Genomic DNA, 12240 nt, shown 5'->3' with positions numbered 1-12240 from the left:
ACTTCCTGCCGTAACCCGATATCTTCCACTAACCTGCTTTCTCTGGTGTGCATGTAAATGTAGTGATTGAATGCCTTCATGTGAGCTGTCAATGATTACTGAACGGAAGTGACTGATCTGTAGACTTTCAGTCTGCTGTGTACTGAAACTGCTGTGGTGGCTTGAGATGACTGAGATAGTGTTATTTAGCCAGAGGTGTGGAGTGATGCCACGATGGAGAGCACCAGAGCTTCACATGCTTTCAATGAGGTGTGATGCACAGGGTTAACTGTAATCACACCTCAATCATTAGTGGATTAAACAATAGACAGAAAATTAAACAGCAACTGTTTTGGTAGTCGATTAATAGTTTAAAGGGCAAGACCATTATTTAATTTTAATTAATTATTTTATTTTATTTATTTTATTTATTTTATTTATTTTATTTATTTTATTTATTTTATTTATTTTATTTATTTTATTTATTTTATTTTATTTTATTTTATTTTCATTCTGTAGCTTCCCAGTGGTGTTCCCAATGTCTTCAAATTCGAACATTCAAATTTTGGTCAAAGTATGTATGTTTTAGTGTGACGTGACCTGACGTAGGTTTCTGCATGATGCTACATGTATAGTGTATATATATATATATATATATATATATATGTATATATATATATATATATATATATATATGTATATATATATATATATATATATATATATATATGTATATGTATATGTATATGTATATGTATATGTATATATATATATATATATATATATATATATATATATATATATACACAGTACATCCTTACACCTCTTCCTAACTGCTCCGTGCATCAGTGAACAGGCAAAGCAATGTGTTGCTTATTTGAAAAATCGCTCGCCCTGGCTCTCTATTTATGCAAAGTTTTGCGCACCTCCAACATATTTTCACTGGTCAAAATCGACACTGAAAGTCAATCAATATCGCGCTCTCTATGAAATAGAGAGTGACATTGCTCGTAGTATATCTGGACAATTTTTCACACTCCATTCGCCAGAGTTTGCTTGGTCACTGTATGTTAAGAAGAGGTGTATTAGTCAGTATATTAACGTTACACAAAGTAACTTAGATGGCGGTCGGCATGCTCCCAGTTTGACGTACCAGCGCGGAAGCTAAGCCACATCCGTTCGGATGCGGATGTCACACAATAACACAAACAAAGTAACCGATCGAAGCAGCGGTAGACCAGTAACTCTTGTGTGAAAATACAGCGTACACTTAAACTAAACTTTTTTAGGTGGCTAAAATTAATTTTTCTGCTGCTCCTGTCCACAGCCGCTTTACCTCAGACAGCGCTTTCTGACGGGGAACTTAAGCGGTTATATCACTCTCTTGAAAGCCACCAGACTCCATTCACAAAAACAGTAATTTTACCTAGCAGAACGTGAGAGTATACATGCAAATGCAAATCCAAACTTAGCACAGCTAACTTTGACTCAGCTAGTGCTAGTGTTCACGTTGTTCATAACCTAATTTGATTAGCTTCATGATTACTTTGGTATCCTACATCACTGCTTTTTACTAACAGCTGAGTTGGCGTTTTCATTTGAAAAAAATGGAAAAGAACGCAGATGAACCCGTTTTTTAAGTCATTTTTCAAGCACAAACTCTCTAGTTCCAGCTCCTCAAATCTGCTTTTCTTTGTCTTATGTGATAACAAACTGAATATCTTTGGGTTTGGGGCTGACTGTCAGACATAACAAGACCTTGGAAGAGACGTCACGCCATGCTTTAGGAAACTGTGTTGTAGCCATGTTCCACCTTGTTTTGTCCTGAGGTGAAATGTGCACCATTATACCGTATATGGCCCTTAATCATATACTGTAATTATATTATATGCATGACTTATTTTGTTGCTGCGCTTGAAAGCATCTTGAGCAACCAGACAAAACATCCAAGTCATAAATATGTGAGAGGAAGGTCGGGAAAGAGTCATAAATGTTTACTAGCAGTCGCTCATAGTGTCACCAAGAAATGTGATTGGTCAGATGGGAGCTCCACCTATACTGCAGCAATGATGCTTCCTGTGTCTCATACCTATTGCATCACTGTCAGACCGCTAATTACATCAGGGCGAGTGCAGCTCGCAGTGCAGATATCCACTGAGTCCATCCTTGACCTCTGTATGAAAGAGCTATTTAAAGCACGTTGCCATGCTAATATAAAACACACCTTATGATAATAAATGTGCCGTGCCACAGCAACAACGCGCTCCGTGCTGTTTGTGGTAATGAGGCCAAATAGAGGTCACTGTAAAATGTCATAAGGCAGCATCTCAAGTGGCTCTTTCCTTGTTACGTCACCCCCATTGAAATACCAGCAGTCATATTTATTATTATTTAAGAGAAACAGGGATGCTTTGATAATAAAGAGGAAATCTTAGCGTCTCAGAATAGCTTTTGATGCAAAGTTAAAGAGGACCTTTTGTGCTTTTTCCCATTTTTTTGTGTTATATAGGTTTTTTTTTTGTGCATGTAAAAGGTCTGCAAAGTTACAAAGCCCAAAGTCTACGCCAAAATAAGTTATTCTCCCCCACAGAAACGCTGCATGTTCTAGTAGATACCCAAGATGCAAGTATGAACCTGAAAATGAGCATTATGGGTCCCCTTGAATTTGACTAATTTGAATGATTATAATGATAATAATTTGGGCTGTGACTAGCAATTATTTTAATAATTAATATTCATGTAGTTCATAACAGATCTTCCAGTTATGTTCTTGATTAATAAATTACTCGTTTGGTGTTTAAAAAAGTAAAAAAAAATCCTGGCACAATTTCCTAGCGCCCAAGAAGATGTCTTCAAATATCTTGTTTTGTCCGAAACCCAAAGATATTCAATTTATTATAATGTTCAGAAAAGAAAAAGCACCAGATTTAAACAATTAATCATTTATGCAAATAGTTGCTGATTCATTTTCTGTCAATCAACTAATTGTTGCAGCTCTAATATTAATAATAATAAAAATAATAAAACTTTTCTAAACAAAGGTTACAAAGTGCTTTACAACATAAAGGCAAATAGCAATATCAAGCAATATTGGGACAAAATTACAAAGCGCTTTTATATGATTGGCAAAAACATGTTTAGATATTGGTGGCACCTAATCTTTCTAAATGTTACATATTAAGATCACATATTTAATCAATAGACTGTTTTTTTCTTGTCTAAAAAAGACCTGTTTTACAACAATAAGTTACCTTATTATCATCTTATAGATGAATTATTTGACACTGATCAAGTTGAGATAAGAGGATTGCTCAAAATTACAACAACATAAGAATAAAAAACATAACAGAGTAAAATATAAAGTGTATAAGAAGTCATATTAACAACAGTGCAAAATAGAATAGCAATAAGAGTAAGATACATGTAGTAAAATAAGTAAACTAAAATAGATAAGTAACTTATAACAACATAAGAATAGGTAAAAAGAGGAAAAATATAAAGTGTATAAGAAGTCATATTAACACCAGTGATTAATAGAGGAACAATAAAAGTAAGATACGTGTACATGTAGTAAAATATGTAAACTAAAATAGAAAAAGTAATATTGCACATGATATGGATATTATTGTTCTCAGTGTCTGATGTTTCAGCTGCCCTTCCTGCAGGAGAGGGAGGAGAAGAGAGAGGGAAAACACATTTAAACAATGTGCATTACTTTGTATTTACGGTGACTTAAACGCTGATCCTAAATCGATACTTCCATTATTGGAGATGTACTCGCTGGAGTTGAGTCTCAGAGTAACAGCAGAGCTGTCGGAGTGCTTTGTGGTGGTGCTGGTGGAGATTTCAGGCCCTAGCGACCAACACTGGTCCAGCGTTGTCAAGGAAACTACGAGCATGGAGGGGGGGGGGGGTGTCAAAGCGCCCACTCTCTGCAGCAGTCCGACTCAAACTGCCGTCTTTCAACAATCATGCACAGTCGAGACTTTTTCCTTCTCAAGGAGCACAGAGTTGATTGTGATTGTGACATCAGAGCGAGTGATATAATGATATAACAGGTACCTGATACATGCAGGAGAAATGAGAGCGATGGTTATCTCGCTGCCTGGTTACCTGTAAGCAACGGGCTCATTGTTTGGCTCGTTGTATTTTTACGGGTTTATGAAGCACAAAAGGAGCTCCTCATAGAGCCAAGAGTCAGGAGTGACCTGCTGTATAAAGGCTCATAACAATCACCAGCTAATGTGTGTTCACTTTGTTTGTTTTTCAGGCGGCTCTGTCTCTCCTGATGCTGAGGAATCCACTTTTCCCCAAATCTCATCATCTGGCCAATTATCACTTCTCAGGTAAGTCATATACTTTTTTACATGCAGTAATAAATGGATGTAATTAGGGCTGCAACTAATGATTATTTCTATTGTCGATTAATCTGTTGATTATTTTCTTTACTGTCATAGAGGAGTAAAGAAACCAGAAAATATTCACATTTAAGAAGCTGGATCAGAGAACTTTTACTTTTTTTTCATAAAAAATGACTCAAACCGGTTAATTGATTATCAAAATAGTTGATAACACACTACACTACAAATAGCGATTCATTTGATAATTGACAACTAATTGATTAGTCGTTGCAGCTCTAGATGTGATTTACTAAGGGATGAAACGATTAGTCAAAGATTGGTCGATGGATAGAAAGTCAACTATTTTGATAATAAGTTTTAGTCATTTTTCAAGCAGACATTCCCAAATTTTAGCTTCTCAATCATGAGATTTTACAGTTTTTCTTCGTCTTATGTGATAATAAATTGATAATATTTGGATTTGAGACTGTTGAGCGGACAAAACAAGTTATTTCAAGATGTCAACAATAATTTTTTTTCCTATTTTCTTACATTTCCTGAACCAACCGTTAATTGATTTATCGAGAAAATAGTAGTCAGATAGGGGTCAGTGATATACTGGTATTGACGATAACTGAGATATTTATAAACTGAAATATTGCTAGAATGTTAACAATACATATATGCTAATATTGTATAGATAATCTAGCGCCTCTTAAACCATTAATTTGTAAAGTTATGGTTACAGACTCTTTTTCCACCTCCCTACACTCGTATTTTGAGTGTAATATAGTGGCCAAAAATGATAAAACACTCTAGAGCTGCAACAAATAATCAATTACTTGTCAACTATAAATTAATCGCAAACTATTTTGATAATCGATAAATTGGTTTGAGTATTTTTTTATATATTTTTTTAAAGTAAAAATGATCTGATTTCAGCTTCTTAAATTTTTCACCATTTTCTGACATTTTATAGACCAAACAACTAATCAATAAAATAATATAATTGTTAGTTGCAGCCCTAAAACGCACAATAATCAAAGTTAAAGATGAATTTGACAGGTGATTTTCGCGATATCTAATTTTCTATAGATATCGCGATAATATCGTTATCGTGAATTCTTTTGGCCACAATAATCATGTAATGAAAATCTGATATTGTGACAGGACTATAGTCAATTCATAAGGAACATAATTGTCAATTGCAGCCGTAGATTTACTGCACCAACATGGTGACAGTGATGAGTAAATTATTACAGAAAGTTGACTAAATTTGTAAATAATGGCGTCTATTTTTGCCTTATCTGATAAACCCAGCTGGTCTTCAGACGCTCAAAACAAACGTTAATAATAAGTTGAAAATCCTGATTTCAGGCGAGATGAATTCTGAATATGTTTGTGTTCATAGTCATAATAATGGGCGTGTCAAAAAACATTTTCCTCCCCTGTTTCTTTTAACCATCTAGCAGTGACTTTCTAAGGCCTCAGAGCAGTGGCAGCTGCAGTAGTGAGAGTGTCGGGGTGGTGGTGAGTGGTGGGTGGTGGGTGGGGGTAGTAGTGGGTGACTGGAGGATTGTCAGGGTCAACGCGATGAGGGAAGGAGGGGAACAGGGAGGGGGTTTACAGCATGTGGTTAATCCCAAGCAGAAGACAGGAGAGCCATTGTTTATCCAGTGATTTAACTGTGTGTGTGTGTGTGTGAGTGTGGTTTTAAGGCTGGGGGGTGGGATTGAATTTGTGGGGGTCTCCACACATTCAGTCTGGAAGCAGATACTTTATAAACTGCTGCATCTTTCTCTCTTTTTTAATCAGGATCAGACAGCTGGACCGCAGCGGAGAGACGCCAGTTCAACAAAGGCATCACTGCACACAAGAAGGACTTCTTCATGGTGCAGAAACAGGTATGTTGTGGTTGTTCCAAACACACTGAAAACTCCATGTTTCCAGTGAAGGCCACATACTGTAGTGGCTGTGGGCTGAAAAACAGTGTGCACACAGTATTTACTCTGACAATGGGTGGGCGGGGGAAAGGGAAGTAGAGTCACTCTGGAACTATGTTTCCTTCTCGTTTAATTATTTGCAGTGTCGCAGTCGATTATTGTTTTTCCAGACTGCAAAGCTATTTCATTTTGCTTGTTTTCACCACTTCAGTGATGAAGAGGGAGGACAAAAGTATATCAGAGTTATTCAGTGTTCATTGGCCAAAAAACACCAGATAGAAGGCTTCTAAAATGTGATTTGAGAATGAGCTTTAGGCTTTTTGTTGTGCTTGACATCATCTCTGCTGTAGCGAGTAGCCGCAAGGAAGCTTCTCAAATAAATCTTATTTTATTGTTTTATCTAAAGAAGGACATTTACACGTCAGGGGTTTAAAGGGACTGTATGTACGTTTTTACACGTATAAATCCTTTTTGTTAGTGCCAATGTGTGAACAGGTTGTAACCTAAAAATTGAGACCTTCCGCAACTTTCTGGGTTTCCTCTATCTGCCTGTAGACTTTTAATGTGACGCATGTGGGACGTTTTTTCCGGGGGAAAATCCAACGGAAGATGTCAATCGTGTGAAATATATCGTGATACTGTGACACACAGTCCCCTGTGTGTCGCCTCACTGTTTTGACCGATGCTCGCTCGCGCCTACGTAGTGCAAGCACAAGCAACAGGACTGTCGCTGACTTTACGGCCACAGTTGTCACTGTTAACAAGCGATTTCTGATTCTTGCATAAAGTCCCTTTTAAAAAACAAAAATAAAACAAATATACAGAATAAAAACAGACGATGTGTAAAAAAGCTGCACATCATCTGGCGTTGCTCTGTCTTTCTCCACAACAGCACAGGACTGTGTTTTTTAGCAGCTCCAAAATGCCTTAAAAATGACCTTATGTGTTCAGTAACATGCAGTGACATTTAAAAAAAAAAAAGAGAGTAATTAACACTCCATTAAAAGGGAATGTGTGTTTGTGTGTGGTTCACAGGTGACCACTAAGTCAGTGGCGCAGTGTGTGGAGTTTTACTACACGTACAAGAAACACGTCAAGATCGGCCGCAACGGGCTGCTGATGTACGGCGAGGCGGAGCCTCTGGAGAGCAAGACCACCGAGGAGGAGACGGACCACAAGGTCAGTGACGTAGTTAATATCTGTACTGCAGAAACAGATGTGTGTTGCTGCTGATGTATAAAACATAAACTAAAACAAAACTAACAAATGTCTGTGACCCAGAAATATCTACAGGACACAAAATATTGATTTTAATTTTGAGATTTTGGACTATTTTCCTTCCATAACTTGTCTTCTTTCAGACTAGTGGAGAGAAAATATCCAAAATACACATTTAGGTGTTTATTTTACTACTTTGTCTGTTTGTGTCTGTAGATTTCTCCTAAATTCACCAAAAGTTAGCATTACATAATGCCTCATTTACATATTTAAACATCACATTTCAGAAAACTTGTAATACAAAAAATAATTGTCTTAATGTAAATAATGAACTGGGGACATTATCTGTTAGTTAAATGTTTCAAATGTCTCCCCTTCAATGATTTTACTGAAAACAGTTTACAAAAGTAGTAAGCAGGTGACTAATGGACCGATCTGGTTTGACTGCAGGCTGATCTGATTAAGCATGAAATAGTTTTATTTAGATGTGAAACTGCAGCGTGTCGGTTCAGAAATAACGCAGCTCAGAATATCTTCATTGACCGCTTGAGTCTTAAAATGAACTGTGTTAACGGCTGCAGCTCTCTCCGGCTAGGCCACCATATTGTCCTCGGCGTTAATAGAGAGTTATTTTATCCACAGAAACATTACAGGTACAGTTTCGGTGGTTGTTATAGTGACTGTGCAAAGCTACATCGACTGCTTATCATCCAGTCACATAGAAATACCTTAAAACTAATGTTCAGGAAATGCACTTTGACACAGTTCTCATGTGCAACACTTTCTAAACAGGCATGTAGCTCTAAACGTCTCTCCTTGTGTCTTCCTTGGACCAACAGGGCTCTCACAGACTGGAGCCACAGAGGGAGGAGGACAGCAGGAAGTGGGAAGGGTCAGCTGACAGGAAACAGGATGTCGGCCCCACCACGGCGACGCACACGCTGCAGACGGCTGAGAATGTGAGTGTGAAATTAATGATCAGCTCTGCATGGGAAAGGAAGGGAAATATAATAATAAGATAAGGGGATGAATGGTCGTCCCACATGACGAAGAGTGTCTTTGCCCTCAGAGATGAAAGAGGTTAAAGGATGTGATTCCATTCTGTAAACCACAACGTCACTGTTTTGTACTTTCCAACATTAACTAACTCCCAGTTGTTTTTGTCTGTGATCAGTTTGCTTTGAGCCCTCAATTGTATTAACAGCTGAGGAAGTAAATATTATTTCCAACACATGATTTTGGAGAAACTCTCTTTTGAAGACACTTTCAGACTAGACTTGTTTCCCAGAGACACTGATAGTTCGAGGGTAAGATGGTCCTCATCCTTGAAGCCTTTTCTGTCATAAAAGTGAGACATGAAATGCTTCATCTTCTTTCTGAGTCACTAGCTCACACGCACTCTCCAGTCGGGCTCTTGAAAGTGATCACAATGAGTTCCTCTCTCTGTTCAAACTGTTTTTTTCTGAGCTCCTCATCACGACATTCAGTGACAGCAGCTTGACAGATTATTTGCTTCTTGCTCCGTTTCTGCAGTAAAGAAGTAAAGTGAATATGTGTTTCCTCTGTGGCAGCAAAACACGTTACACTTGTCATCACAAACTCTCAAAGCTTTTTAATCAGACGCACTAAACCGACATCAGAGAAGTAGCAGCGACGAAGCCCGACTGTTGCGCCGCCTCACGTAGCCTTTGTCTGGGCCAAAAGTTGCACTCGAACACACTGCAAAGACTACAGCCGTAAACAACTACCATGTATGTTCTGCACCAGCGTGAGAGGAAATAACTCTCCACAGAAGCAGGTTATAGTAGTCTGTATTCATCATTCAAAAAGGGAAACCGGAAGACCGAGTACAGCGGACATGCAAACCGTTGTAATGATACGTACATGAAACAAAGCAGCGTTTGACAAGCATTTTCACTTCTTAGCTTCATTCCAGATGGCCATGTCGTTGTGAAAATATCCGTGTGTTGGAATGATCAGATGAGATGAAGATGAAACATGAGAAGAGCCTTCTGTGTACTTTACTCGTTGGCTTGCTTTCCTCACTTCCGTTTCTCTTCTCATGCACTGATTTGCTGAAACTGAACCGCCAATCAGGGTGATTTCTCTCACCGACGAGTTCCGCCGCCGATTCAACATGCCGAATCAGCCAAAACACCATAGACACAGGCAGGCTAGAGCCAACAGTGCGGGACACACCGCAAAAACTAGGCCACCAGATGCTCACCGATGTACACGTCGTTTAAAAAGAGAACATCCGATAATGTCTTGTCCATGAATATTATACAACCACTACTTTTTTCAGATGTAATTTCCATCATGATAAACCACAGAAGTAGGTCAGCGCTCCAGAGGGATTACTGTCATTGTTGTGTTGAGTTAATTAATACTGTAGTGGTTATATTCTAATTACCATACAGTGTGTGTTGTCTCTTATGTATGCAGAAGTTTACCTCCTCAAAGCCTTGAAAGTACTTTGATCAAAGGAGTTTTTTAATTCCTTAATATTCTTTGTTTGTTTTCACATTCATCCAGACACACTCACACCTACGTGTACTCAGATATGCATGAATTTAGAGTAAACCCGTTTAGGAGAGGTGGGAAGCTAATACAGGAACATCCTGCATGATCCTGCTTAGAAACCTCAGCCGGCTTCATCAGACTTTGACACATTTGTCCTTTTGAACTCTTCCTGGTCTCGTCCCGGTGGCTGGGTGGTGGATTTACTGCCCCTTGCTGGACGTTTTAGAGGAGACACCTTGGCTGACGTCCACCTCTCTGGATTGTGTAACCCCATTATGTCTGTCAGCAAACAATGACTCGACAGGAAACCTTTGTCCTCGTTGCATTTCGACGTGTAGCGCACATAATAAGCTGCTGATAAGGCTATTTTTGTTTTCTTAAACTGTGTATGTTAACTGGCACATGTGTGCATGCCATTGTAATATTATCCTACATAAAAGGTGCTCATAAATCCTCATTATTTTCCTCCCTAATTGCTCTCAGGGTCTTTCATGTTAACACTTTTATTGTTGTGTGCAGCCGGGGTCCGTCCTGATCATGAAAGGCCCGGAGGACGAGGTGCGGGACCAGCCGCTGTCCCGGGTCATCCACCCGCCTCTGCCACCCCCTCCCAGTACCAAACCTCGCAACGACGGCAACGCACGCAAGACCAGCCCGTCGACAGGCAACAAAGGCACAGCTGGCCAGGAGGGAGAGTTCCCCTGCAAGAAGTGTGGCAGGTCAGTGATCAGAAATATCCCATCAGTCACCGCCGTTGTGATGGAGACTGCTCTGTTTACTTATGCAAAGCTTGACAGCAGCGGTTACATAAGTGGCCTCAGACCGAACCAGCCGGATATAAAACACAACATTGCTGAAGGAAATATTGCTCCTGCTCTTGCCCACTTGGAGCACGTATTGGTAAATAGAGGCAAGTGTCTCGTGGTGTTTGAAAGAATCAAAGCGTCCTGCCATGCTTTGATTAAATAACGGCCGTCCTCTGGCAACACCGGGCCTGTTATTGCCAACTGTGTCCTAGCAACCGACACACAAGAGTAGATAACGGCACACATCGCTCCTCTCGTTCAGTGCAACTCTACCCGGTGATTTGACAAGAGCTTCTCCTCGCCCTTTAAATACTCAAAGTGTGCTCAATATAGATTATCCACCACTTCAGAGGCCGGTAATGTATGTTTACAGGAAATCCAGCGGGGCTTATTAGCAATTTCACAGTCATTGTGTCACATTGCTGCACATTTCACGCAGCTACAGACCCACTGCTGTGTCACATGCTGTGATATTCATTGTTCAGATACGGCCTGTTATTACTCCGCCCGTATTTCCATACATCAAACTGAACTTTGACCACAGAGAGATAACTATTATTATAAAAGTACTGACTTTAGAAACAGGAAATGTGTAAGAATATGGAGGTGTTCCGATACCATTTGTTCCTTCCCGATACCTGAACTTGCAGTATCAGCTGATTTGCCTGTTTTACCCAATTAAGTCATGAGTATTACTGTGATATATCCTAAATAAAGCATGATGACGGGGCTCCCAGTTAAGCGTGATATATGCTTGCCGCATTTGCGAGTGTCGCGAGTGTCCACATGGCCAAAGTGACGCCACACCATCAGGCACGTTGCTTCGCGGGGGTTTCTTGCGGCAGGTTTGCACCCGTCCATGCATATCCAAATTTTTCTAACTAAGTGGACGCTGATGGTCGGAGAGAATGGACTTTGAGGAGCTTTGAGAATGTCCATTTGCCACGAGGGGAAACCCGCACGGAGTATAAAAGATCCAAACGTTTCCTCGTCACGATTCCACGCCAGCTCATGTCCGTTTAGCCATCCTTGCGGAAAGCATAACCAAAGCTTTATTGTCTTCCGTCTATTTATTTTGGTGCTTTCTATCCATCTTTTGGAATACTTAATTAATCACCCTGACAAGCCTTTTTATGCATTCACTGTTCCCAATAGGCTGATGGATGATGTTGACGTTGTGCGTTGGTATTCAGGGGATTTACACAAGGTCAACAAACTCCTTGAACTAACAAGAATGATTAACATTTTGCTCCTTGCGTGCCTTTGCTTTTTTCTTGCCTACACTGCTCCTTTCTCCTTTCAGACATGCACCTCTTTACATGAATGTAATGACAATTGTACATGTTGGTCTCGTGACTAAGTAAGAATTCCTACACAACACAAAGCTGAATTGAATCAGATTAAGGTCCACAGCAACACAGAGGTTGAATA

The 12240-nt window shown here is 39.4% G+C and overlaps 1 protein-coding gene across 4 annotated transcripts in view; it reads left to right on the top strand.

Annotated features, from left to right (window-relative positions):
• The window catches only part of mideasb (mitotic deacetylase associated SANT domain protein b), a 33147-nt gene that overhangs the window by 18452 nt on the left and 2455 nt on the right, over nucleotides 1-12240 (top strand). For all 4 annotated transcript variants that reach the window (XM_074660561.1, XM_074660562.1, XM_074660560.1 and 1 more), the window contains exons 8-12: nucleotides 4250-4325; nucleotides 6135-6223; nucleotides 7298-7441; nucleotides 8320-8439; nucleotides 10523-10722. In XM_074660561.1, the coding sequence (XP_074516662.1) occupies nucleotides 4250-4325; nucleotides 6135-6223; nucleotides 7298-7441; nucleotides 8320-8439; nucleotides 10523-10722 (629 nt within the window). The remainder of the gene's footprint in view (nucleotides 1-4249; nucleotides 4326-6134; nucleotides 6224-7297; nucleotides 7442-8319; nucleotides 8440-10522; nucleotides 10723-12240) is intronic.

This window comes from Sebastes fasciatus, chromosome 15, assembly GCF_043250625.1.
Source record: "Sebastes fasciatus isolate fSebFas1 chromosome 15, fSebFas1.pri, whole genome shotgun sequence".
In the NCBI taxonomy this organism is placed as follows: Eukaryota; Metazoa; Chordata; class Actinopteri; order Perciformes; family Sebastidae; genus Sebastes; species Sebastes fasciatus.
The sequence above is the reverse complement of the archived record's forward strand: the minus strand, read 5'-3'. Positions and strand labels throughout refer to the sequence as shown.